The sequence below is a fragment of the Ammospiza nelsoni genome, chromosome 10 (genome assembly GCF_027579445.1).
Source record: "Ammospiza nelsoni isolate bAmmNel1 chromosome 10, bAmmNel1.pri, whole genome shotgun sequence".
Taxonomy (NCBI): domain Eukaryota; kingdom Metazoa; phylum Chordata; class Aves; order Passeriformes; family Passerellidae; genus Ammospiza; species Ammospiza nelsoni.
This window is the reverse complement of record NC_080642.1, coordinates 8,427,106-8,454,734: the sequence shown is the minus strand read 5'-3', so window position 1 is coordinate 8,454,734 and position 27,629 is coordinate 8,427,106. Positions and strand designations below refer to the sequence as shown.

Below are 27,629 nucleotides of genomic sequence, written 5' to 3'. Positions count from 1 at the left end.
CATTAAAATATGCTGCTTCAGCACCATTCCTGACAGTGTACATGTTTGCTAGAACAGCCACATACAGCAAACCTGAAAAGGTCAGGAAGGGAAAGGGAACAAATTTATTGAGGAATTGAAACATATGTTTGGTGCTGGTTTAAAAAAAAAAAATCTGCTGCAAGTACATAGATGAGGTCTCTGTCAGGGAAAGTGCACTATGCAGAACTTGCTACACAGGGACAGAGGTCTCAACTAATTGAAAAACTGATTAATTTTTACACCTACGAACTTTGGTATTTAGAAGATTTTAATTTCTCTTTAAAACGCTGAAGATTCCTTTGAAAAAGATTTAGAATTCATATTGGAAACCCACAAAGGAGGTTTTAAGACTCTACCTTCTTATTTTAATAAAATGTAGTTTAGATTTTTTTTTCTTGGAAATATCTTCATTAAGTAGAAGAAGAACTAAAGGGCATGGTAATATAATTCACAGATGATACTAAATTAGGATATATTGTACGGCAGTGCGGACTGAGAAATAATACAAAGAGCCCCAGAGAGATTGGAAACCTGGGTAGAAAATAAATGAGATTCAATTTGGAAAAATGTTGTCGATGCCTCTGGGGAAAATAATTTGAAACATGCGGAAACCTGGGAAGCAGGAATGGCTAACATGGAGTTTAAAACAATAACAGAGAGAAAATTGTCTGCAAAGCATTACAGACCCCCTGGCCGCCCGCTGGTGTCAGCAGAGAGGTTCCTGCTCCCTGCTGTGAGCCCTGGGGACGGTCACTGCTGATGGCAGAGGCAGGGCAGGGCCAGGGAGGCTCACGGGCAGCACTGAGGTGACAGAGCCACACTCAGGTGACCAGGGACAGGGGAATTCAGGAGTCTGGGGAACGAGCAGGGCTGGGAGCTGCCCCTGATGGGCTGGTGTGGGGGCACAGGAGGGTGAGGATGCTCAGTAGGACCCTGATAAAGGTGTGGGGCAGTGGGCCAAGAGACACAAGCTAGATTTTGAACCACTGCCTCAGAGGATCTCCCAGCAGTAAAGACCAAAGGCACAAAGAGGTTTTGAGAGCACAAAACTCTGTAGACACACATATTCCTGCATGCATTCCTTCCCTCTCCTGGGAAGGAGATGGGCTGAAACCCAGGTGGTCCCTTCCTACCTCAAGTGTTTCCTCCTCTCTCTCTTTTTCCTTCAAACTGGTATGTGTTTATCAGTGGATAAAAGGAAGAAATGAGAAGCACAGAGCAAGTGTGATCATGGATCACATGGATCCCTCAAGGGATGGATCATGACCTTGCTCAAATCCCCTTTTTCCCCCAGTCCCCCACCAACACGTGCTTCCCCATCTTCTGGGACCACAGTTCCAAGCAAATGAAGTGGGGAGGATGAGGATGAGGATGAGGATGAGGCTCCTCAGCTGCTCCTGCCCCTGCTTCCAGGGCTGTGAGAAGGGGTCTGGCCCTGCAATGTGTCCAAGGCACAGGGGCAGCTCCATCACACGCCCAGGAACACCTGGCTGTGCCAGGGCTGCACCCACAGCCCCAACCCTTCCATGCACACAGAATGGCACCAGGCCACTCCACGGCAGGATAACAACAACTTTTTTTAAAATTATTATTTCCTTTTAAAGGGGTTGGGCACTACTTCTCCAGGGCATTCAGAGCTCTGCTCACATGTCTTCTGTATTTCAAGAAACCATCTAAGCCTATATATTCCAGATGATAAACTCCACCTAGCAATTTTCTCCTTTTCATTAAAATTATTTACACCAGAAGAACTTAAAACAAAATCGATTTCAGGGGAAACAAGGAGGGACAGACCAAGGACTCTGCCTTTACACTGCTATTTTTTAGCTGCTGAAAGGCACACACTTCACTTATGAACTTGAGCATCACATATATATTTTAAAAGGAAACAGAAGAAATGCTTGTTACTGTATCTATCACTTTTTCTTGACCTTACAAAAAATAGAGCTCATCAGGTAACAGCATTTCTGACATTTTGAAGTTGTTTTCTTTCACCTTTGGGATAGAAATAAAACCTTTAAGCATTCTGTTGAATGAGCTTTCAGAAGTGTGGCTTTGGAGACATCTAACCAAAAATCAATGTTTTTGTTTGGATAAGGTTGAAAGTATCCAAAACTTCCAGTCAAGTCTAAAAAAAATTCTTATTTCAATTCTAATTCTAAAATAAGTTATCATCTCCTAAGAGCATTTCAAATTAAATGCAATTGTTCTTCTCCTCCAGATAAAAACTCTGACATGGGAGTGGGGCTGAGGATGGTTTTGATGATCCTCCCCAGAGACATCCACAGGCTCTTGGAGACTTCATCTCAAATCAGAGGGAAGTTGTTTACTTCTTTCCAGGACTATTGATTTTTAAAGACATCTCTGAAATAGTTTGTGTGTGGATCTCATGAGAGGGGTACTTAGGAATGAAAGGTGTGGATGTACAACTGGATCTTGAATTCCTTGGGAAACAGCAGAGAGGAGGTTTGAAAAGGCATTTTCCTGCTCACCAGGATTGCCACAACACATCCTCTTTCCAGTCAACACTGAGCTTGAGCCAGCAAACATTTAAACCTTTTGAGGGCAAGAGGGAAATGAGGAGGCCTCAGGATCCCAGCCTTGACTGCTCTCACATCATCATGAACCAGGTATTTCAGAAAGGCCAGCTTCAGGTGATGGATGTGGGAGTTTCAGCAGGTTACAAACTCAGAAAGGAGCACCCCTGCCTTCAGAAGACAGGAAACCCTTGGTTACTTAACACCATGTCAGCCTTTAGACTGGGACAAAGGATGGCTTTATTTACCACATGTAAATATCTGCCCATTTTGTCACACAAAGCTCATCTCCTCCTGCCACCAGTTTCCAGTCCAGCTACCAAGTGTAGGTCAAGGTGATCTTCACCCAGCCCAGCTCAGATGGAACTGGGAGAACAGGGAATCTATCTTCCCATCCTTGCTCACCATGGCAAATGTGAACCCACAATGGAAAGGTGAGAGCTGGAAATTCTAGAATTTCAGAGGAAAAAAGCCACACAAAACATTTCAAAAAGCTGTAGGCACTAAACCACTAAATGTAAATCCTTGCTCTCTCATAAATGGCTTCTGGAAATGCTTTCCATGGCTGCAGAGGCCCTGGACAATGAAAGGCATAGTCCTGTTGTGACCAGAATCTGTCACATTCATTATCTTGTACTCAATCACTGCAAAATGCAAAACATGGTTTGACAAGTTTAATTTCTGTATATAACCAGTTTTAAAAGTATATTGTTTATTTTAATTGCATACCATTCTTTATCCAAGTGCAGCCCAACAAAATTCAAGCTAAAAACCATCTCAAGGTTAGGTTCACTTTTAAAAAAGTGAAAAAGCTGAGGGTTTGAAAATAAAAATTGAACTATGTAATTGTTTAAATGAGCATTCCTTTACCATATCATCCTCCCTAGTAAGAAGTACTGCCATTTTTAATGCAAGCAGCTATATTTGGTTACAAATCATGTTTTAGCAATTATACTACACAGCAAGAATGAACAACTCTGTAGTCTTTAATAAAATACACATGAGAAACAGGATCTTCAATTTACATTTATTTTTATCTTACTTGTTCATTAAAAGTCTTGTTCAAAAACTACTTTGTCTTGTCTTTTCATGAGAGCAAAGCCAGGATGTTCTTGAGCCCAGCGTGGGACTCGCCCGTCCTGATCGGCCCCTGCAGGTCTTAACTCTCATGTGGCACCACCAGGGCTTGCAAGGGGAAAGGGGCACCAGTATTGCAGGCTGGGAAGCGGCAGGACCCCCCTCCTTCGAGGGGCAGCACCCTCATCTCAGCTGCATCAGTTGCCTCAGGGGGTTTGGTCATTCTCAGCCTCGCAGGTTCCTGTGATTTCACACACCCAGGACCTGACACCTAAGAGGTGAGAGCTGCACCTCACAGAGACCTCGCCACCTTGCCTTCCTGATGTGTCCCATGGACAAACCAAGTACTCCTGCTACTAAAACGAGCCTGTAAAAGCAAAATTCATCTCATTTTAAAGCCTACAAAAGGCTGCAATTAATTCCCATTGGCAACAGATAGGATTCTTAAATCTTCTGCGTTCCAGCCCTTAATTAAGACTTCGTGTAAGAAAAGGAGCAAGACAAGGAAGGGCATAAGAATGTAAAATAAAATAACAGGGCTACATGGAAAAGAGATGAACAAATCTCCCTCAAAACACCCAAGTGATGAGTAGCAGCTCATTATCCTCCAGAGCACCTTGCTCTCCTGCTGCCCCCATGGTTGGTCTGATGTCAGAAAGAATTCTCACATCAGCACACTTTACTCCCACTCTAGGACAGGCAAGGCTTCACCACCCCTGCTCCAGCAAGTACACTGACAATTTTTATTAAGGATAATAATCCAGGTCAGTAACTTGAGGAGAATGATGACTTTGGTGGACTTGGCACACAGAGCTGGCGACCAACAGCCAGGGCAGCACTTTCAGAGTGTTCCCAACAGGCTGACTCACCTTTGCCAAGCCAAAGCCTTCCCTGGACACTGAACTTCACCAACTGGGATGAGGATGCTGCAGGTCACTCAAACCAAGAAATCCCATCAGCAAAGTAGAAAAAAAGGACACGAGGGTGAAGACATAGCAGTGCAGTTCACTTTCCGTCCACCACGGGGATTAGCATAATTAATGAAGTATTTAGAAGCTTTTAGAATGGGAAGCAATGCCACCTAGTGAACAGGCTGGCATGTGACAGACAGGGGACACCTCTCTGAAGGTTGGTCCCTGCGTGAGGGGTTGATGCAAGTCCCACTGTTGCCATGAGGTGAGCACTGCTCTGGATGGGGCATCTGAGCAAGGACCATCCAGGAATCCCAACATCTGCCCCCAGCTCACCAGCTACACAAACACAAGTTCAAAGACATTTTACCAATGAATAATTTAAAGAAAAATACATTTTCAGTAGACCATGAATTTAAATTTTCCTTCAACAAGACCTTTTAAAGCTGGAAAATACACAGCTCAAAAATGACAGATGGCTTTAAAATTAGAGATCAGATTATATGGGAATTTATAAAGGTATTGCAGAGAAAAGTGAGCACTGAATGTTACTAAATTTAGGATAAAGCCTGAGCAGACACCAGCAATTAAATAAAAATTCAAGAAAATGCATGGCCCAGAGGCTGTCACAGTGTTTGGCAGTGGTTGACAGCCACAGCACAGTCCCAACTCACTAACAGAGGGCAACCAGTTCCCATTCCTGCACTGAACCATTTTCCATTAAAAGATGCAAATTGTGAGCAATTCAAGCTCCACACAAGATATTTGATGCAGCCGTTTTTTGGAGTTTTGGGTAGGGTTTTTTTTCTCCCCCTAAAAGAATTCCTGGTTTTGTTTAGTTATTTGCAAAACCATGTCAAGTTATAAGCATATGACCACAAATCAGACAGAGGTTGCTACTGATGTGGTTTCTCCCCGCTCCCAGCATTTGCCACGGTAATACAGAGTTATAAAAATAACAGTCATGATCTATGGTAGGGCAGCAGTTTGATCAGACTAAAGACCTCTGGTATGCAAGGCTTCTCTACCAAAAAATGTTTCGGCCAATTTGTAAAATTGATGGGACTCTGGAGTAATCGCACTGGAGCCAAACACTTACATGTTTGATACAGAGGGATTTTCAGTGGATTTGAGGGTGGGTGGAAGGTGGTGGTGGGGGGGTTGGTTTAACACACACATTCTTTCTGCAACTGCAGCGCAGACGTTGCTGAGGAACGTGTGAGAAGACAACCACCGACGTGGCAGCGACACGCAACCAGGAGACACCATGGCTTGGTCAACCCACGAGCTGGGAGCTGGAGCTCAGCAGCACACGCTGTTCTGGTGGTCCTTGCGTGACATCTGGTGGCCAAAGAGTACCCTGGGAAGATCCATCTGACTCAGGCTGCACCCAGGGAACCCCCACAGCCCCAGGAAAGGCCATGAGCTACAGCCCTTCTAAGAACTGCATCAAAACTTAAATGCTCTGTTTCTGATGTTCGTTCAGGTAAAATGATCAGAGAGTGAATTTGGGAGCTGGACCTTTTTGCTCCCTGTTTTCTAAATAGCACTGATCCCCTCAAAATACTTCCCAGTCCCTTCTAAAGACTAGGACATCCCCTCTGGGGACAACCAATTGTTTACAAAAATCTTAAATGGTCATTAATTCAAGGCATTACATTTCATGGCTTAAGAATATTTTAGCTATATTCATGTTCTAAAGGGAAAAAACCATTGACCTGAAGATCCATTCACCAGAGAACAAAACCCAAAACTCTGCCAAAAATTTGGCCCTGAAGACTCTTTTCTGCCCATTAATAGTGAAACAGAAGCATTTCAGTATGCAAAACTGAGAGCAGATCTCCAAAGCCAAGTTTCCTGAATGAAAAGGAATCATACTAATTGAAGAATTACCCTAAAACTCTCTGTATTTCAGACTTCTTTAAAAACAAAACAAAACAAAACCCAGCAACCTCCCAAACCTGAAACCCTGAAGAAGCCAGACCTGAAAGGTGAGCTGGAATCGATTGGATTTGTGAGCATCCTCCCTTGGAGCAGCCCTGTATTTGCCCGGAGCAGCAATGCCTGCCAGCTCTTCAATGGGCTGGAGCTGCCAAGAGATGCTGAGGAGGAGCTGTCAAGCCCCAACTGCCCTAAAGAAACGTGATGTTCAGCTGAGCACTGCAGAGGGAATTTCTTCCTTTGCTGCAGTTGCTGCCTGCATTAAGTTGATGGAAAATGCACAGGCTTGAAGCAAGACAGAGTGTCCATTTGTGCAGAGCAATGATCCCTGCAGAAGGCATCTCTTCCCTGCATTTCTCTCCCACTCATCTCAAAGGTTTCCATAAACAAGATGGCTCCTTGTCTGCATCAAGCTCTATACATACCATAAACATGACCTGACCCACATTATCCAGTTAAAAACATCTTTTTTAAAGCTCAGTTTCTCCCCTGCTCTTCCTCCCACAAAACATTTATCACAAGGCGGTGCAAACAGATTCCCCAATGGATTTTTGATCCCTCCTCCTCTCAGCCACTTCCCAAAGTTGCCTGTAAAGAGCCCCAGTTAACCTCAGTGCTCAGGTAAGGTCTGGAACCTCAAAGTGCAAGGTATGGGGAGATGAGTTACCAGCAATGCTGAAATTAAACCCAGGAATGAATAATCATCAGAATTTCAGGCAGGAGCTGGAGCTGCTTTGCACATGTTCTGCTTCCTTGTGTTGAGAGAAAACAAACCAGTTGATTTCTCAAGATATTTCACTCCGTTTACAACAGTTTTTAGCTCTGTAGTTTGTAATATTACATACTTTGAAATGAAATTCAATCCCCAAATCCTTCTAGCTGGTTACTCATAAAACCCATTAAGTTCAGGCATAAGCAAACCAGACTCATCTTTTTCCCTCCCAGTGCCTATTACATATAAATAGTAATTATTGTTCCTGGCAAGGCTCTAGTGTCTCTTATGATTCTGTACTTTAATGATCTGATTTCTTAGTACTTTCCACTGAAGAATATATTTAACAAGCATCCATGTTTCCTCCTCCAAGATAGGATTTTTAAATTATGAATGTAATAAAGGCAATGATGTTGCCAGTCTCATGATTAATAGCTTAAAGAGACATTTGCTAAGCCTTCATTCTCACCATTATCACAAATTCACAAGCTGTATAGCTTTGTAACATGCAGCAAAGACAAGATTTAACTCTATAGTTACACAGCTAAATCCACAAGCAATACAAGAAGGGCATTAGTGTAGCTTGATCTAGAAAAGCAATTTAAGTCCTACGTGCTCTGTTGACAGATTTGTGTTTTTTAAATGCCACCTTAGAAGAAAGTGTCTAATGCAAGATTCCCACCGTTATTTATGCAATGGGTGACATCTCCAATCTTGTATGTTGTCAGAACTTAAACCACAGTAAGTTACATCACTGTGAGACAGAGAGCATCATTAGTGTTCAGCTCAGAGTTACTGAACTAATCAACTGGAGAGGCTTCTCCTAATAACACATCCCAAAACAAGCTGCTACAAACATTCCCTCAAACATCACATCGGCTGCTTTTAAAATTAAAATGAAACCAAACCACTGAAAGAAAATAGGGTTTATGGTAAAACTCAATTTTATTACTGCACAGGAACATGGGCTTCATTCAATGCAAGAGCACACCCACAGTGCACAGTCGTTGCTCAGTGGAGTTAACTCTGCAGCACTTTGCAAGGTTTAAATTTTCACGTTGAATTGAGTAAATGCTACAGCAGATAACGCCAATCAAAAGTCTGAGAAAGTGAGGGTAGGTTAAGCATTACGCTGGAGATTCAACACAAGCCAGCAGCTCTGTGCAAGCCTGTCTGGCTCGGTGATCAGTGCATGTGAAACATTCAAAATATCACCTTCACACTCAAGAGAGACAGGTAAGAACAGAACAGCTGCATATTAGACAGCACAAAGGTCCAGCCTCCATTCTGCAAGTGCCAGCAGCTCAGCAATAGGCATCTCTCTACTTACCTTGCAGAATCAAGGCCACACTCTGCATTTATTGATTTGTATCAGGGACACAGTCATTTAAAACTATAGATTAAAGCAAACAAAATGGAAACTGATAATTCATTTTCAATTCTGTTTAAGGTTTATTACAACTCAGGTAGCTGAAATTTGTCACGCACAAGGCAGAGGCTTCACCAGTTCTGGGACTATTTGTATAAATCAGCACAGCGAGACAATCTCTTTGGAACAAGTCGTGAAATTTAAGCATCTGCCAAACCAGTTCAGAGTGATTTATGAAAATCTGAAGATCACATTAATGGAATTGCTAACAGCCATAACTACATCCACATAAATGTGCCTCTCATAATAAAAACACTCTACATAGTTCTGAATGTTTTAAGAACTAGTAAAATGACTACAGATTATGAAGTCCATCTCCTTTAAGGCATCAAAGACATTCTCAAGGAGGAGTTAATTAGTCCAGTTTCACAGGATACACCATTACAGAGCCTGATATTCTGACTGCCTGTGATTAATTTCAACACTGCACCAACATACTTTGCTTACATTAGATCTGTTTTCAATTTCCCCTCTTTTTTTTTCAGAGGCCCCTCACTGGTGTGTTCACAGCTGGAGACTCAAGTGCAACTCCTCTGTGCTGCCCCATAACCAACTGGAACACTTGTCAGGAAACCTCTAGACGACAAGAAAGCACATAAGAAGTACTTTCCAACATGCATGTTTCCCCACCCTGTTCCCCAGTTCACAAGGCAGCAAATTCAAATGCAAGCCCCCTCCCCTCCAATGATCTGGGACACACATGCACTTCGTTCAAAGCACCCATGTTCAACACACAGCTCACAGAAATCCTGGGCTTTGGCTGATGCTGATGATAAGGGGATCGTGACTGAAGGCTCCTCACCGTCTCTCACACAGACCAAGATGGATGCCTACTACCAATAGTAGGCACCAAGCCTTAGGAAACAACTGTCTGTAGTGCAGTGTTCCAGCACATTCCCATGCAATGAAATATATCCATCAACAAGGCAACTTGCACAAAAAAATAAGGGTCTTTTTTGAGGCATTGAGCCTCCCAGGCTGGTAGTCTCACAGGACACTTTTCAAGCTTCCTTACCAAATTGCTCAAGTTCTGAAAGTAAAAGCAATTTGCTCATGCAGTTCTTTTTGTTCCACTCCTTTTCTGCCAGGAGTCTTGAAAATAAAGCCTCACTTTCATGCACCCAGAGTGGCACCACGTCCACATCTCTCCTTGGCTACCCAATTCTGTGTATTCCCTCACATCAGGATGCACAATTAGTAGCAGGTTATACTGAGGTAAGAACTGTCCTCTGGGTTAACTGCGGCCTGGATCAGTTGTCCCACCACATAAGCACTGGAGCTGTTCATGAGACAGCAGTGCACAGAGATGAGAATGGCTGCACTGGCTTGTATGTGCTACCCCACAGGAGGAACTACATCCCAAGTTCCAGTTTTCATGGAAGTCACCCTCCACTGCTCACAAGCACTCACCTCAAGAACGTGCTGCTGTCCTGTCAGTTACACCTCAGGGAAACACAGATAAACCATGTGCTGTGGGGTGCTCTGCACCATACAGTGGGCAGATGTATCTTGCTGTCTGGGTTTTAGGTTCTTTCTGATTCATTAAGTTCCTCATTTAAATTATCTAACACAAGTGCTTAAGGCTTTCCTTATCTTGCTAAATTAAGCCAGTCCTTGCCAGCTGCCAACAAGGGGAAGTGGGAACACGCAAGAATACTGCAGGAACTCCTTCTCCAGCACAGCAGTGTGCACGTGCTTCCACTTCCTGGCCTGACTGTGCTTGGCACCCCCTCCCTTCTCCCTCCCGTCATCTAGGAGGGATTTGCACCTGGCTTAGCTCAAGTCTGAATTAATTTGCAAGACAGGGAAGTCAAAGTGGTTTTCCTCCACCAGAAGCCAGGGCTATGGATGGACACAAAGTGAAGTTGTGCAGCAGATGATGCTTAGCAATGAAAATACTTTTCCTCTGGGCTCATTCCTGTATCTGGCAGAAAAACACAGCAAAGACATTTGCCAGTGTAGCAACGCCAGACAACAATCTCTTCAAGCAGAAGGAGCTCTCTTCAGCAAGGAGCACATTGCAGTTTCCAGCCCAAGGTGAAGGCCCAGCAGACCCACTGCTCTCACCCACCCTCTGCCCAGCACAACAACCCTGCAAAGTTCAGGGCTGGGCTCGTGGGCTCCCACCCCTCTGGAGCAGGGTGACATCACCTCGCTGTGTTTGCACTGCACCCACAAGTGCTGCAACTCCCAGCCAGACCCATCGGTGCTACTGGACACAGACAAAACCAGGGATGTTCGACACAATCAAACAGCAGATACAGCAGAAATTAATTCATTTACATTTGAACAAAAGCAAAAGCCAATGGGAGGTTAAAGACAGCAAGCTTTGAAGACAGAGCTGAAGGGAGAAATGGTACATTTTCACTGCATATCGTGGATCTGAGAAATGACTCAACGCCATCTGAGATGTAAACAGTTACTGTCAAGGAGTTTATCTTACTATCTAGGCTGTGATTCTTAAAGGCTAGCTTTATAGTTCTCTTTAATACACACATCATGGAGACTTCTGCAGCATCTTGGAACTTACCACCTATCTGACTGACTGAACACTTCTGTACTTTCTCTTACACAGACAAGTGCTGAAGCTCTATTTGTGCAAAGACTGCTTTTTGTCTATAGGGACAGGCTGATAATGACAGCCAGAGAAATGCTAACAGAACAAACTTTATTAGCAACTTGGACTATTTGAAAAAGGGATCTTCACAAATTAAAGCTGTAGATGAGTTTAGCCACCCTAAAATGTGGTATCCAGTATTACACAGCCACAACAGGGACAATGGAACTATCAAATACATTCTAGCTGTTCTTTTTATGGCATTGACTTTTTGATACATTCAAAGCATTATTGCATCAGAAAACATATCATGCATCTTTATTTTTCCAGACAAATTCACCTGTATTTGTCATTTCTAGCTACACCTCAAAGGTGCCCCAAATCTACCGTTTCATGGGTTTAGTTGCATGCTTTGCCTATATGCATGCTGAAATAATAAATATTAAATACAGGAAAGAACATAAGAGAACCAAACTGACATTAGGAATAGTCTATGGCAGCTCTGTTATGTTCTGCCAGTTAAAGAACTTTGCAAAAGATTGAGGTAACAACAGTGGCCACACCACTCAGCTGAGAATCGCTCAAAATTCATGGAAATTTTCAGAAATTCAAGTACACAAACACCAGCTGCAACTTGTCAGAAATGCCAGAGAAATTAGGTTGGCTGCATTTTATTAGTCTATTAGCTGGCGTTCACACAGCTCCTTGTAAATCCTTTTTCTCACTCGGGGCATATCTTCCTGGGAGAACTGAAAAGGCTGGTCTAAGGCGAGGCACTTGCAGTACTGGGGAAAAGGAAAAGGCTTGGTTGAAAAAAAGGACATTTACTACATGAACAACACAGGCCACTGATTTTTACATAGGAATACTCTTACCTGGAGCACAAAAACCCCACAGTCACTGTCATTTTTCTGTTGTGGAATGCACTGAAAGGAAAAGAAACAACCAGAGACATGTCAGATCCTTATCCTTTTACTTAGTTAGATCCTTTCATTCTCTAACTCCTGCTTCATGTCCAAAAGCAGATTCAGCATAAGGATCAGCTGTCTCATGCTCAGAGACAGCTGTTCTGCAGCACCAGAAACTGGAGTTGTAATTACTTGGTCTCATCCCGAACTTTGCAAGGTGACACTGAACACCTTGTTAGAATAACATCTAATAGTTAGAAAAATATATAGTATAGGACAGAAAATAAATTACAGTCTTTCTTTCAAGTTTATTTTCTTTTAGTGACCTACACAGAACAGCTTCTCAATTAGTTTAAATAAATGTTTGTACAGCATTATCTACTTTACACAGGACAAAACTATATCAGCAAAGTCACACAGGCCTAGAGGAAGATTACTCTCAGCATCCATGCTACCAGCAGTGGCTTTCCTCCCCCAGCCACACCAAAGGGTTTCAGAGAGCATGACAAATGGTTCATCACTAGGCAACAGAACCAAGCAAGGCAGTCTCAAATGATAACTTTCAACCTTCATTATTTCCTCAAACACGCTCAATTTTGATATGCAGAGCTAAAAAGTCCCAATCACTAGTGCTATTATGTCTCTGGCACTTGAAAAGGCAAAGTAATTGTTTTTTCTCAACTCCCAGATCTTCTGCCTCACAGAACGCAGGAGGATGAACTGACTGCACAGGTTGTGCATGAGTGCAGAGAAGAATCATTTTATCATTGTATCAGCATCTAAAAATAAATCTGTGCAAGGAGGGAGCTGTTGGAAGTATGTCTGGTGTGCAATGACCTGTTTTATATCTTTGGAGCCATTATGGGATGGCTACGCAAATTACATATTCCCTCATTTACACTACACACAAGTTATTCCCTTTTATTGTTGCCAGACTTTGTTTACTTGTGATCAAACGCAGTGTGCCACAAACAGCCCTGGAGACCAAAGCCCTCTATCCATAGCAAACATAAAATATCAGCAGTAGCAACATCAGCCTGTTCTCTCTCTCACCAAAGCCCATCCATTCAGAACAGCCCTTTCAGGAGAAGGGAGGCAGCTGAGTGTCCAGATCAGTCAGTCCTTGACCTTGTGTCAATATGGACACCAGCTGCAGGTTTTGCTGTGCACACATTTAATTGTTCAGATCACCAAGCCACTTGCAGAAAGTGCTAAAGCCCTGGTGGGAGCTGAATGACCAATAGAGCTGGAATTCCAATGTGTAACTACCTGCATCTCTCCCAGTACCCTCCCTGTGGGCAGCATAAACCCATTTAGTGCTTGTACAAATATATAAATTTAGAAGCAGCTCCATGAAATCTCCCACAAAGTCAGACCCCAGGGCTCAAAGTGCTGTCATTTACCTTTGTCACAGCAGTCTGCCAACCCTGAAGGAACTCGGGGCGATTCTTCTCTTTTGCTTCAGTCAGCAAATACTTTCGAATGTTCTTTAAAGAAGGAAAAAAAGCAACATTATTCACCCACTAAAGAACAGGAGAGAAACACTGACTGCTTGGTTGGAATCCTTTTGACAATGAGGACAATTTTCAGGGGAGCATTAGGAGCGGAGCTAAAATCTAGAGGTAAAGAAATGAACTCTGGTGGGTACTGTGCCTTTTACCATCAAGGCTCATTTTAGTCTATCAAGGGGAGCTCTAACACCCCTCAGCCATGCTGTACACTGCTCTCCTTCATTCCAGACTAGCTGTGGCACCCAGGCACAAGGTCAGAGTGCTCCCAGACATGCACAGAAAAACAGAGCAGCCTGGCATGTGTTCTCTCCTGGCTGACACCAAGGCCCTTACGTTCAATATGGCCGCATTTTCCTGCTGGAATCTCAATACAAAATGCTCCAGTTCTGCAGCTAATCAACAAAGCTCCAGGGAGAGTTTTAGTGACATACAGGGGAAAAAAACAGGCTGACACAAGCGAAGAGAAGGAAGAAAGATAAATGAGACTGTGGTCTTGGGTTAAGCAAATCCTACTTCTCTGTAAACAGGCTGGGAATTTACAGCACAATTTAAACACTGCAGCACACAAATATTCACCTTAGCGTGTGGATCACAGTGAATTTTGGGGTATTGCTCCCCTCCTACCCCTAGAACAGGCAGAAATAAAATTTCCTCATGTCTGTGAGACATTCAGGTGCAAATGCCTTGCTTGGAATGGGATGGGAGAGATCAGGTTGCAAGGCTGTAGGAGAGACCTTAGGGCTGATGGCTGGTTCATGCTGCACGTTCACAAGCTAGAGAGCATGAGATCTCTTGCTCCCAGGACAAACATTAGCTTCATCCTCAGCAAATGCCAGCAGGCATACTATCTTCATTCAGAAGTCCTGGCTGGGAACTCTCCTGGGTACAATAATTACTACTCTTCTGTAAGCCAACAACTACACACAGTTAAAAGTAGAGGGCTGCTGCATCAAGCAAGCAATTAAGTTGACAAAATTAGCTTTTGTAAGAGGGTCATTACAATTTGCTAAGCCCAGCAAAAATTTCCTGGCTGTTCTTTATCAGGAAGACTGATAATTTAACTCTGGTGTTCAGGTTGCAGCCCTGAAAGGTTGCTGGGTTCTAACCAGAGGCAAACACCCCATTTCAATGCAGGACAAGGAAAAAGGCAACACACTGTTAATAGCACAGTAACACATAAACCCCACTGGGCAACACTACAGCATCTTCAGTCCTGTGCTCTCACCCAGGCAACCTATCCCCTAAAGGAGCACAATTTATCATTTATCCTAAACACAAGCCCCTTAACAGATGAAAGAAGTGCCCTCACTCTCCTTGGGGTTCTTCTGCTTCCCCATGGCACTGGGCTTTGAGCTCCTGCTTTTTCTGGGAGTGCCAAGTCAGAGTCACCAAAGCTGTGCTGTTACACGGTCAGGCTAATTGGGCAATAGGCAGTCTGACCTCAGCTCCCAGCTCTGGTGTGACCCTCGAGCCCTGTGCTTCAGACTCCTCAGCAGGACAGGATGATTCCCATTTCATACACAGCAAGACAATGACAGACATACCACATTTAAAGTTTATGGCTGAACAGAAACAAAGAGGGAGTGTTTCCTTTAAGAAAACAGTTCAGACTTTGCAGACACAGCTGTCACTCTTACCTCTACACAAAACTTAAAGTGAATGCCTTGGGAATCGTAAAATGAAATTATTCGACTGGGGATGTTCACAGTAATGAGGGACCAGTGGACTTCCAGGTGAATAGGAATTAACAAGAGAGTCTTCTTAAACAAGTCCACCTGGCAAAAAGAACAACATACATTACAGAGAGTTCCACAGGCAGAATACAGCACAGCCATACATTAATTGTATCCAAGTTTCCTTTCTGCCATCCATAACTGAAATCTTATTTTGCCCCCTCCACTTGATCATCACATTCTTCACGTTTACCTAATACACAACTTATTAGCAGGCACAAAAATACAGTTACAGTCCAGAAAGTGGCTGAGGAACCTTGTACAGTGTCAGAATTAATCACTTCTGTATTTGTGACAAAATCCTGCTCATGCTGCACTGCAATATCTGTGTTGAAGTGGGATTTCTTAGGTAATGATGGCAATACAACTGAGCCTCAGTTTAGGTTAGCTCTTCATCTCTTCAGTAATGACACTTGTCCAGTGTAAGCACCACTCAATTCTATCAGAGCTGCTGATAGAAATGAGAAAGTGACAGACTGGGGCTGTTGATGAGAAGCTCAACACAAGGTAGCAGTGTGCATTCACAGCCCATTCACAGCCCAGAAAGCCAACTGCATGCAGGGCTGCATCACAAGCAGTGAGGCCAGCAGGTCAGGGAGGAGACTGTGCCCTTCTACTGCTCTTGCAGGAGACCACACCCAAAGTGCTGTGTCCAGCTCTGAGGCCCCATAGGTAAGAAGGATGTGGACCTGTTGGATCAGGTCCAGATGAAGCCAAAAAGATGTTCAGAGGCCTGGGGTACCTCTGCTATGAAGACAGACTGAGGGAGTTTGGGCTGTCCAGTCTGGAGAAGAGAAGGCTCCGTAGAGACTTTATAGCACCTTCTAGTACCTAAAGGACTACAACAAAGCTGAAGATGGACTCTGGACAAGGGCACGGAGTGACAGGACAAGAGGGAATGGCTTTAAACTGACAGAGGACAGGTTTAGATTAGATGAAAGAAAGAAATTCTTCCCTGTGAGGGCGGTGAGACATCGGCACAGGTTGCCCAGAGAAGCTGTGGCTGCCCCACCCCTGGAAGTGGGGCAGGGGCTGGGGCCTGGAGCAACCTGGGATAGTGGAAGGTGTCCCTGCCCATGGCAGAGGGGCAGAACTGGATGATCTGCAAGGTCTCTTCCAACCCAAACCATTCCACGATTCTATGAAGAGGCTGTAATTACAAACACCCCACAAAACCAGCAAGTTTGTAGTTTGACCTCTTCTGCACTAACACAGGCTCTGGGACTTGCCAGAGGAAAGCAGAGGAGTGCAGGATGCTTTGGTGAACAGAGCAAAGGAGGGTAAGAAGGTAGAGAAGATTCATCCTTTCTCAAAGCTGGCTTTGTAGCAGATGTACTGTGGTCTCAGGCAAGCAAACAAGGGAAAAGGTCTTGAAGTACAGAACAAATAGATCAGATGTAACACCCCCCTCCCCGCGTCTGTATGGCAGATGAGCCCTTATGCTTTTGGAAGCCAGCCAAGCCAGGGCCTTTCATGGTCTTCCTTCTCCTAGCTCCTCTTGAAAGAAGTGTCTAATTACTGGGGTTTTGGTGGCACAGTCCAGAAAATAAGCAAAAATAGAATCCTGAACTAAATGAACTCATCCTGTGGGAAGATTTCTAAGCTTTTTTTCCTGTTTTTTTTAAGCACTGTGCAATTTGAACTGTACATAATTGCAACACTACTGGCAAGGGCAGGTCTTTTGTAGGAAAGAAAAGTCTATTTCTTGAGTAACAATGGGAAGTCGAAGAGACAAAAAGGTGTGGGCATTCACAGCAGTTATCAGCTGAGCCTGGCTCACAACAGTCCTTTGATTGTGACAAGCATCGACCCTGCTCCCACCTGCAGAAACTGCTTCCTGACTGAATTACAGCACATTCACTACACACCAATCCATCACTCCTGGAGAGAAGCACAGGGATGTCAGCCAGCAGCAAGCTGAGACCACAAAGGAAAACTGGAGTAAGAGAAATGAACTCCATCTTCTGTGATATCCAGCAACAGCAGAGCCACACAAAACTCAAGGGACCTCATGTGGCCCTAGCTGTGGGATTACTGCAGGTGTGCAATCCTGCAGCAGAAGAGCAGAAACAGGCAGCTAGAAGTTTGTCTTTAGTTACAAACTGATGTACAGCAAGAGTGGTGGCAACCCAGATTCACTCACCACGAGAGCAGAGTCAGCTCTGTGTCGTGACAGTGAATCAGGAGTGCCAGTGTGATGGGTGATCAGAAGGGACAGACACTAACAGGGGCTCTGAAACCACTGCAGCCAGAGCCAGCACAGGATATCCTGTATCCCAGGAGAGAACATTCACAAAACATGGTGCTATACTCTGGTGTGTTTCAAGAGCAGAAACAAATTCCCCTTAATTGCACATTGCAATTAAGGATGAAGGAGTCTACAAAATCCTTCCCATAGAAACTGCTTAGTTCTCATTCTTGCTTGAGAGATTCTTTAGGAATTTATGTGTAAATATCTAAAAATTGTCCTGTCTCATCAGGTACCTCTCAGCAGCAACAACAATACAGATCCTGCTTCCAGAATCTACCTTAATTTCAGGAGTTTTTACAAAACTTGGGTTGCTGGAGAAAAGGAATGTTTAAAAAATAATATGTGGGAATATTAAGTACCGATATTCCATCTCTCTTTAAAGAGATTTTTAATAAATTATATGAATAGATTTTATATTTGGATAATGAGTTCATCTCTAGCATTTCACAGATGTGTGCTATTTAAGTACTTCTGCAGAAAGATCATACATTCAAACATGGCCTTTGATTAGTCTTGCCTCATCTCCCATATTAGAAAGGACAAATGTTCCTAGAAAAAAAGAGAGTATTTCTTTTTGCATTAGCTATCCCTGAAAATATCACACCCATGATCTGGTGTGGGTTCTGGAAAGCAAGGTGAATTCTGTTCTTGTCAAGAGAACAACAGTCTGACTTATTAACCATGGGTCTCTTTTTCGCTTTCTAGTACCTGGTATGCGTTACTTGGAGTAACAATTTGATTTTGTCAAAGAATACCAGGCTGAGATAAAAGGAGGAAGCAGAATTAAGTCTGCTCTCCTGTAGATTAGTGTACCTGGCACTGTCAGGAGCAGTAAGAGACATTTCTTGCAGTTAAATTAACAACTTGCATGAACATACACAAAGAGATAACCTCCCACTGAAGATTTAGCCATTCCAAGTACAACATACCCATACTAACTTGAATAGTGCCACACTACTACTTTCATCAAGCCCTTCCCACTTTGTACAGCTCCTCTGCTAACCCATCCCTTACAAATAACACACTTAACTCAGCTTCAAGTCAGTGACTGAGCCCAGCCCAGCAGAAGCCCAGCACTGATGACAGCATGTTAAAGGTACCTTTTTAGTCCATCGTTTTACCCCATTATATCCTTTGGTTACGAGCTGTCTATGAAAAAAGCTGTTAAAGAAATGAACCTAAAAAGAGAGAGAGAGGAGAAATGAGCACAGAAATTTTCATGCACAGTCATTCCCCTTCCCCCAGGATAATTTATACAAAACAACTTGTAATGAGGCAATATTTAATGTAGGTTTAGAAACAGAACCCCAGTAGGGACAAACAGAGGCATTGCCAAGCCTCAACTCTTACTGTTCTTCAGCAAGCTAATAAAATAAGCCTCATTCCCCTATAATATATCATGTGAGCCACTGCAGCATTTATATTTACATTTTTGTATCTCCAGGCATATCATGTTTAATTTTTTTGTTGGGGACAGACTTGGGAGAAAAACACCAGGACAAGGAGTTAGTTTTTGTTGTTCTTTACAGGCATCAAGGAAGAGAACACTGGGCTGGAAAAGCAGGGGTGGTGGAGAAGGGAGCAACTTTTGCCTTTAGCTGCTGGAAGCTGAGACTCAGAAAAAGAAAATTGATCAAAACAGTTATGAGATTTAGTCCAACAACATTGTCTTTGGCATTCAACTCTTATGACATGAACAATATGCTGCTATTGAGAAGTATTTTTAAGGTATGACTGATCCATTTGGAAAGTGAAAATCAACATTTATGACAAAAAAATGTAGGCTTATACAAAAAAAAAAAAAATTAGCTCCAAGTTCACACTATTATTCCCTGTGCTTCGCTTCTTGCAATTATACTAACAGATTAATACAAATAGAAATCTGCAACATCTGTTTTTAATAATTCTGCTAGTGTAGAGGTGGTAGGAGGCTTGAGCTGTTACTTGAAAAAAAAGTTAGAAAATTCAGCATCTGAGAACACAGTCTAATAGCCATTAGCTATGCCAACAGACTTCAAAACCACATTCTGAGGTACCAGCACAAAATCTCCCATGAGGATTTCAATTATGCACTAGGAAGAAAAAGCAGACACAAGCAAACAGATACAATCTCCAATACCCCTAGCCCAGCACACAGGAAATATGGAGAATACTAATGAAGAATCACCATCACCTCCAATCAAAGCAACAACGCTCTTTCTTCAGAGCTTGAAGATTTTAAGAGTTACATTGTGCAGAGCTCATCTAAAAATGGCTTTGTTTGGTTCTTCCTTTGTGGTCTCACCTGAAAACTGTTCTGTCCCTAAACAGATGGGTTCTTATAATTGTCACTACTGCAAATTTAGTCACAAAATGGGGGGGGGGGGGGGGGGGGGGTATCTTGATTACTTTTTTTTGCTTTCTTTCTCTCAATTGCCACCAACAGCCAGGCACTGCAGTTGCAAAGCTGTAAGCATTCTGAGGAGGATGCACAAAACAGAGTCCTGCAGAGTCAATACTGCCAAGGAACCAAGCAGCTCCACAGAAATTCACATTCACCAGGCAGGCAGCTGACACAGCTTGAGCTGTTACAGCCCCCACAGCTACGAGGTGGGCGGGAGGGTGAGTGCAAGCAGCACACGTGCATGGTTCAGATGCTAACACTCATGGTTTGTCATCTCAGCAGAAATCCATCTTCATCAGAAATTTCAGCTGAAACACTAGGCTGCTGAGCAAAGGCACGAATACAGCACTTTAGAAGCTGATAAGCTGGGAAAGAAACCTCCAGAGAAGTAAGGAGAGTGGGATGGGCCAAAACTGGGCACGTGTCTTCCACAGGTACATCACTGACATCAGGCTACCACAGAGAGCACCTGCAGGGCTAATGCAGTCAGTTCCTGAAACAGGAGCAACAGCACTGAAAAGGGAAAAGGAAAGGTAGAAAATCTGAGCAGCACATAGCAAAAAATTATAATGGAACCACTCGTTCCACTATAATTTGTTGGCCATGGTTGAGTTGAATCCTGATTCTATATCTGAAGTGCGCAAAGTTTCACCCTCCCCTCTCCATCTCTCATTAGGTACATTTGTGTAACAATAAAACCCCCTCACCTTTTCAGGGACCGCATCCATTACCAGTTCACCATACATGTTAATTATCTGGAAGAGTTAGTAAATAGTTAAATACATACATCGCAATTTTTTAAGACCCAAATTCACAAGTGCCCATAAAACACAGACCCCTACCCACTTAAATCAGCAATATGAAGAGAAGACCTAAGAGCCACACTGTCTGAAGGACAAGCATGCTGCAACTAATAGTGGTCATCCTGGAGAGGGACTGTAACTTGCTGCTTGAACACTGCCTCAATCTTAAATGCAGTTTAATACTATTTAAATCTACTGGTTCATGCCCTGGGCTCTGCAGCCTTCCTGCTTTTTTGGCTATGGGCCACAGTTTGCTGTTTCACTCTGTCATTCTTGCAATCTGCCCAAGCTTGGGATGGGGAAAGTTACTAAAACCTCTATGAGTAGCCACTATTTTATCAAAATAGTCCAACATCATTTGTTCAAAAGTCCCCGTTTCCAGACTTACTGCACCTGTCACTGTAAAAGCTGCCCACCACTCCTTTTACTTGTGAAGTGCAAAGTAAAGGTAGCCCACCTGTTATGTCAGCAGGTGTACAACTGGTATTCTAACATAAATGGGCTAAAAAGGGTTAGGGAAACACATGAACACCAAGCATCTCTGACCTGGTCATTCAGCCAGTTCTGGCCTTCCAGTGTAGCCAAATCATCCATATCTAGCATGTGCTTATTATAGAAGACCCGGAAATTGCAAGTGGAGGTTTTTGGATGTTTTTCTCGATATTTCATGATTTCCCTGGTGATAAAAGGTTTTCTAAAAGTGGATTGAAAAGGTAGAGAAAAATCAAGTCAAGGTCATGTAAAATGGATTCTGTTCTCCTAGTTGTTAGATGAAGATCATGCAGTAGCAAAGTGATTTTTGTTCTTTACCAGGTGAACAATGTGATACTGCTACACACCTATGGGAGAAATCTTCATTAAAGACTTCTTTTAATCTTCCCATGACATCTTTTTCACAGAGTGGTACTAAACTGCCATATTTCTTCATAACTTCATCTAGGAATCCTTTAAATATACCAGAAAAATTAAAGTGCAAACATATAAAAAGCTTCTGAGTTCACCAATCCAATAAAGCTCTCAGTTCTTACAGGTACAACCAGCAATCATTCTGCACCCAACCAACATGCAGCACCACACATGACAAGTATCTATTTAAGAAAACTAAGCTCAAATTGGCAACATAAAATGAAAGCGGGGGTAGGGGAAGGAGGACAAAAATAAAAATGCATGAATCTGATCACTCAGCTTCACAGGAAAAGATCACCCCCTCTTCTTCCCATACACATACATATCTACAGCAAACTAATTATACCAGTGCTAGAGAAGAATCCATCCCCTTCCCTGCTTCAATTAGCATTTTAAATCATTTTACTGCAACGTGAAAAGCCATCAGTTCCTGCAACAGGTTTCATTGAAAAGCCAGTATCCTGTCCTTATGGCAGGCAGAATGACTCTCCTCAAACGCAGACAGCTGGAGCTGGCAGTGTTTGCAGCCTGCTCAGTTCCGCTGCCGCACCGCAGTGAACAGAACAGACACCAGACAGACTCCCAGCAGTTTAACTCCTTTACCCTTGCATCCTAGGGATGGCATTTAAGGTGACACAGGCAGCCATGTCAGCCTGTCATTGCCCAGGAAAACACTGAGCAACCACACCAGAAAAACATATTAACTTGGAAATAATGAAGAGATGAATGCTGGAAGAATTGAAAAACCTAGGAAATAGATGTTTTTCTTTCTCAAACACAAGACTGGAACACTGAAGATAAAAATTCCATACAACCATCCAAAACCACTCTGAGAATGAAAGAGAATGGAGAACAGGATTTCAACACTTGCTAGTAAATAAGAGAAAAAAGACCAAGTTGTCCAGCTCTCTGAAAATGAATTTTCAGATGCAGCAGAAAACATTTGTTTTGTGTACAGAAAGCTGGTGTGTACAGAAAGCTGGATCTGAGATCAGAGTCTGGGAAAATTGCATTAATCCAAAGTCCAGGACTCTTCTGAGGCTGGGGTGTGATGGCAGAGCATCACTGGATAGGACATTGTGTGCTTACTAAGGCTTTAAGAACATTTCCTGGAAACTTTCAAGATCAGGATAGGAAAAAGCAAGATGAGAGAAACATTGGACAGAAAAAGTGCCAGAAAAACAGCAGTAAAAATAAAAACCAAAGGAGAGAGACCAAGAAAAAACCCAAAACGAGCTGAGAATAGCAGTGAAGATATAATAAGAAGTGTGAGAGAAGGAAGGGAGGAAGGATTGAAGAACAAGATCAAATCACAATGAAGCATTCTTCATGGGAATAGGACCTTCTTGCAACTCTGCCACACTTTTGCCTAACAACTTTTATCCCTTACATCTCAGTACACTGTGACAGGGAAGATGTTCCTCACTCTGGCTAGAAGTCTAGCTAGACAATGCATGGGGCTTACGAGTGTACCTTATTCTGTTTTAATATGTAAAAATTTTAAAGGCTTTCTATTAATGCACAGAGGAAGGACTGTTCTTGTCATTACAACTAAGAGCAGCAGAGCTGCAGACCTCCAGTGCTACTGACCTCACTTGGGCTGGTGTAACTCAAGGAAAAGAATACAAAGTTCAGCCCCAGGGCAAAATCAGATACCCATCATGAACAGGATTTACCATGGGGCTGTTTGATACCTAATAGCACTTCTGAATGCACTAAGCATGGCAGCCCATTAACGTCTGAGTTCAGCTGCTGCAGAGAAATTCAAAACCCAAGAGCAGCCCTAACACTTGCACCTCCTTCACGTTTCTACCCCAGGAACTCTTGCCAGGTCAGCGCTATCTTTTAGGGTGCAGTTAATTATTAACAACATTCCTAAACACACAAGAACTCCTACAACTACAATTCTTTACAGCTATTCAGCTGAGAAAACTCAGAAGTACTATGCTATCAGACCACAAACCGTTAACCTTTGCCACCCTGATACAACCTTGGCTTCTTGCCTGTTATAGAAGGACTACATCTCTTTTTCTGATGGACAAACTTTAAAACTCCATTGCAGAAGTGATCTCTTCACTGGGTTACCAGAGTTTCTCTCCATTTCTCACACAGCATCTGGTCCTTGCTGGATCACATAAAGCCAGTCACAGAGGTACACATCCCACACTGACTTACAGATACGGATGTGGAGAACTAACTCCTTTCTTGAGGTTCACTGTGTCCTTCACATTTTACTTTAGAGAAATTGCAAAATTGAAGAACCAACAGGAGGCAGAAAAATCAGAGCATGTCAAACTTCAAACAATTCCTTTAACACTCATTGACACCAGCTTACAGTTTATGGGACTCTAAAAAGCCAATTTCTCCAAAGGAAGATATCAGAACATCTCTGAAGTTACACTGATGATACAAGATGGCACAACGTGTTAGCTTACTGCTCCTTACTCTGTGTGTAAAAAGCTGCTACACATAAATAAGACACCAATTACTATTTTTATCATGCTTCTCTTTAGAGTGACTGTCAAATACTGCATGCTCAGCATAGCACAAAAAAACCCCAAAGACTTTTTGCAGAACCTTTGCTAAGACCAGTCTTTTAAAAAAATATCGTCTCACAGGATTCATTAAGCTTACTCTATGAACAATTGGAGAGAAAACTAAGGGACAATGAACAGTATTTGGCTATTAAACCCAAAGTTTAAGTGATTTAGTGAGGAAGAGTAGAGAGTATAAGGGCAGAAGGAAGCATTAGAATACCTAGGATTTTCAAAAACCAAATTAAGAATAACAATTGTCAACCAGGTAAAAACCTGAACCTTTTGATTCCACATGATAAGACATTTAAAATTTCTATCAACAGTTTCCTGCAGATTCCAATTAAACTACATTGTATTCTCTAAAACAAAATAATCTTAAAATAGCTTGTCAGATAAACATTCATTTGTCCCTCTTTCATGCAGCTCTCCTCTTTGCAGCCTCATTTAATCAAATGTTATGCTAAGTGACCTTTACAATTCAGAGTAAGAAACCATTTCGTAAAGGAATTAACACACTATGTAAACTCCACAATACAAGCAGCAATTTCCAGGAACTCCTGGATCCCTAAGATATTTAAAGGTATACCACAAAGCCACGTTGCCAGCTGCTCATCAGCCACCCGGGAAGTTTTCTGACTGTTCCTTTTGCCTCCCTTCCGAGTTCCTGATTTCAGTCCTGTGCTTTCTGGTGAAGGCTCCTCCAGAGGACTTTTACTGTAAGGGTGATCTAGTAATTTTGAACTAAAAATGTCCAAGTTTAAGGAGCCTTCTACTTCCATCTGGCTAGAGCTGTCCTCATTCTGTGTCAGCTCCATGGATGAAGATCCATTTGCAAAATTATCACTGACATCAGAATCCTGCAAGGGGGATTGCAACAGTGTCATTCCATCTACACCCACAACCTCCTTGGATTCTGCACCATCTTGATCTGAAACAGCGAGTTCTTTTCCTGCCACGGAGACAATGTCAGAGCAATGATCCTCTGCAAGAGCCCCGTTGGTCTCCACCTGGTGCAAGGTTTCTGCCTCTGGAGAAGCTCTAACATGCAGTTCTGGTGGGACAGCATCCAGACTGGCACCGTGCCCTTGGGATTCTGGATCCTCAGAACACAGCTCAGCAGACACATCCTGCGTGTGGCAGATCTCAGGTGCACAGATCTCATTCTCTGCTCCTACAGATTTGGGTGTGTTATTGTTCATATCTGACAAGCTGTACCGCTTCCAAAGACGCTTACTTCTAGATTTCCAGGAAGAAAACAAATTACACAATCCACCTTCAAAATCCTGCTGAAGCGTTTCCTGATGGTCCCTTGTAACTCTCTGCACCCACCTTCGCCTGATTTTTCTTAATTTGCAAGTCTTGCCTCTTGCTCGAAGTTTCGGGAATTTTATGATTCTATACCGAAACTTAACCATAGAAAGTTTCTTATGCATCATAAATAAAAATCTCTTTTTTACAGTATGATGGTTAAATTTGGACCTCTTTAGAGCTGTCAAGGGGTCACAAGTTCCATTCCACTCCCTTTGCAACAGCATTTCCTTTTATAGTTGTTTAAAACTACCAGGACTGTGTTGCCCTCATCATTATTGCTCTCCGCGCTATATACAAAACCACCTTTCTTTACAGGTAAGGCAGCACCTTCCAGCGAGCCACATGAGACATAATGGATATGGCAAGAGATGCTATTGAGAACAGCAACAGTTTCAAATTCTTCATTCAAGGGATCTTCACTCTGAAAGGATTCATTGTTGAGTTTCCTTACTGCTTCTACAGACGAGCTTTCAGCTTCGTGATAGGGACAGGATCTTTTTGCTCTCAGTAGTTTTGTAAGGAAAGTTGTATAATTCAACAGTAGGTTTTGGACAGGTTTCTGCATTTAGAAGCACATCAGGAGCCCACCTGCTTTGGAGCTCAAGTGTCTTCCTTCTGCACTGCAGTATTCTGTACAGTTTGTTGTGATTTAAACTCACAAATAGCTGGGCACTCTGTCTTTTCTTCTAAGTTAGGAAAACTTGCTTTTTGAAGCAGTATTTCCCAGGCTTTCCAAAAACAGTGGTCCATCTTCCAGACTGGGCCAACAGCTGACTTCTTTGCCAAAGCAAAGGTCTTCTATGGCTTTTCATTTTTCTGCTGCATTATTATCTTCAAAAATAACTGAAAGAACAAGGGAAATTAATTCAGAGTTATCTGGACTGTAACATAATAGCAAAACACTAAGGCACATCCCTCAGGCCACATGCCTATCTAAAATTCCACTCCTCCTCCATCCACAACCCCACATTCCCGAAGACATTTTTCACTTCCACCAAAAGGAAAAACAAGTAATAGTTGCAATGGTTCGCTGTGTAAACAGGCTTTGCTCCTTTACCTTCCCTAGAGGTAGAGCAATAAACAGGTCATTCCCAGCCATCCCATGCTCCCCACATGTAATTCATGACTCTCTAGCCTAAGGTGAAACCTCTCACTGCCTATGCCTAGGGCAAGCACAGTTAGCCAGCTTGCCGCAAAAGCAAGCTGAAAAACAAAACTCTGAAGTCCAAGTTATCAACAAGTGCGTGCAGGTACCCCACACCATCAGCACTGTACAAAGGAGCCCTTGCTCTTGTGCAATAAACGTGAGCAGACTCTGAAAACACTTCACAAGCTCACAGAGTCTTCCTTTAAAGGAACAGCAAAACACTAACACCCACAGAAATTTTGATTCTCTGACTAGATAAAGAATGACACAGTTTACTCCTGAAGAAATTGCTCTGTATTTACAGCTACACCTCACTCCGTATGACTCCACCACTATCAGCTTCTACCATCAGTGTTTATCTTTGCATTAACAAAGCAGTACCAATGCAGCACAGCAGCTAATCATCTCAAAAACTCCTTTCCCCACTAAAAAACTTGCATCTAAAGTGTTCAATAAAGATATATCTGAGACTACATAAGTGTGTAACGCCTGCATAGTAATATCTGTTTATCTTCACTACATAGCTAAAAATATTAATTAGAAGAATCCAGAAACACAAGAGGAAGGCAAAAGCAGCATACACAACATGGGATGCTTCATGCAAACTGCTCCAGCCTCACTATGTACATTTCATCCTGTAATATACAAGTTTGTATTTTTCTCAAGTTCAGAAAAGGACTTTGTCCAGCCCCTCTATCAGAATTATTCTTACTTACAGATTATTATAGCAAGTTTTGTCTTAGCTATGTCTGCCCTAATCATTACACATAGACATGTGTAGCTCAAAATAAAGGAGTCTATAAATAAACATAAAACATTAACAACTGGACTTTTAAGGGAAGTATAAATGACACCAGCAAAACCAGGTATTCAAGGTTTGACTTAAGAAGCTCTTCTGAATTTTTTACTCTACTCATCTTAGACATAAACAGCAGTTGGGATTTTTTGTGGGTT

At 42.7% G+C, this 27,629-nt stretch overlaps 1 protein-coding gene across 1 annotated transcript; it reads right to left on the bottom strand.

Annotated features, from left to right (window-relative positions):
- Positions 1-8,631: 8,631 nt before the first annotated feature.
- SENP5 (SUMO specific peptidase 5) lies at positions 8,632-26,001 on the bottom strand. Its single transcript, XM_059479141.1, has 9 exons — positions 24,804-26,001; positions 21,614-21,719; positions 21,321-21,468; positions 20,679-20,726; positions 18,689-18,766; positions 15,242-15,379; positions 13,497-13,580; positions 12,061-12,111; positions 8,632-11,970 (listed from the first exon to the last, which is right to left on the bottom strand). Exons 1-9 carry the CDS (start codon positions 25,750-25,752, stop codon positions 11,860-11,862), a joined length of 1,713 nt encoding a protein of 570 aa, XP_059335124.1. The 5' UTR covers positions 25,753-26,001; the 3' UTR covers positions 8,632-11,859.
- Between the last annotated feature and the right edge of the window lie 1,628 nt (positions 26,002-27,629).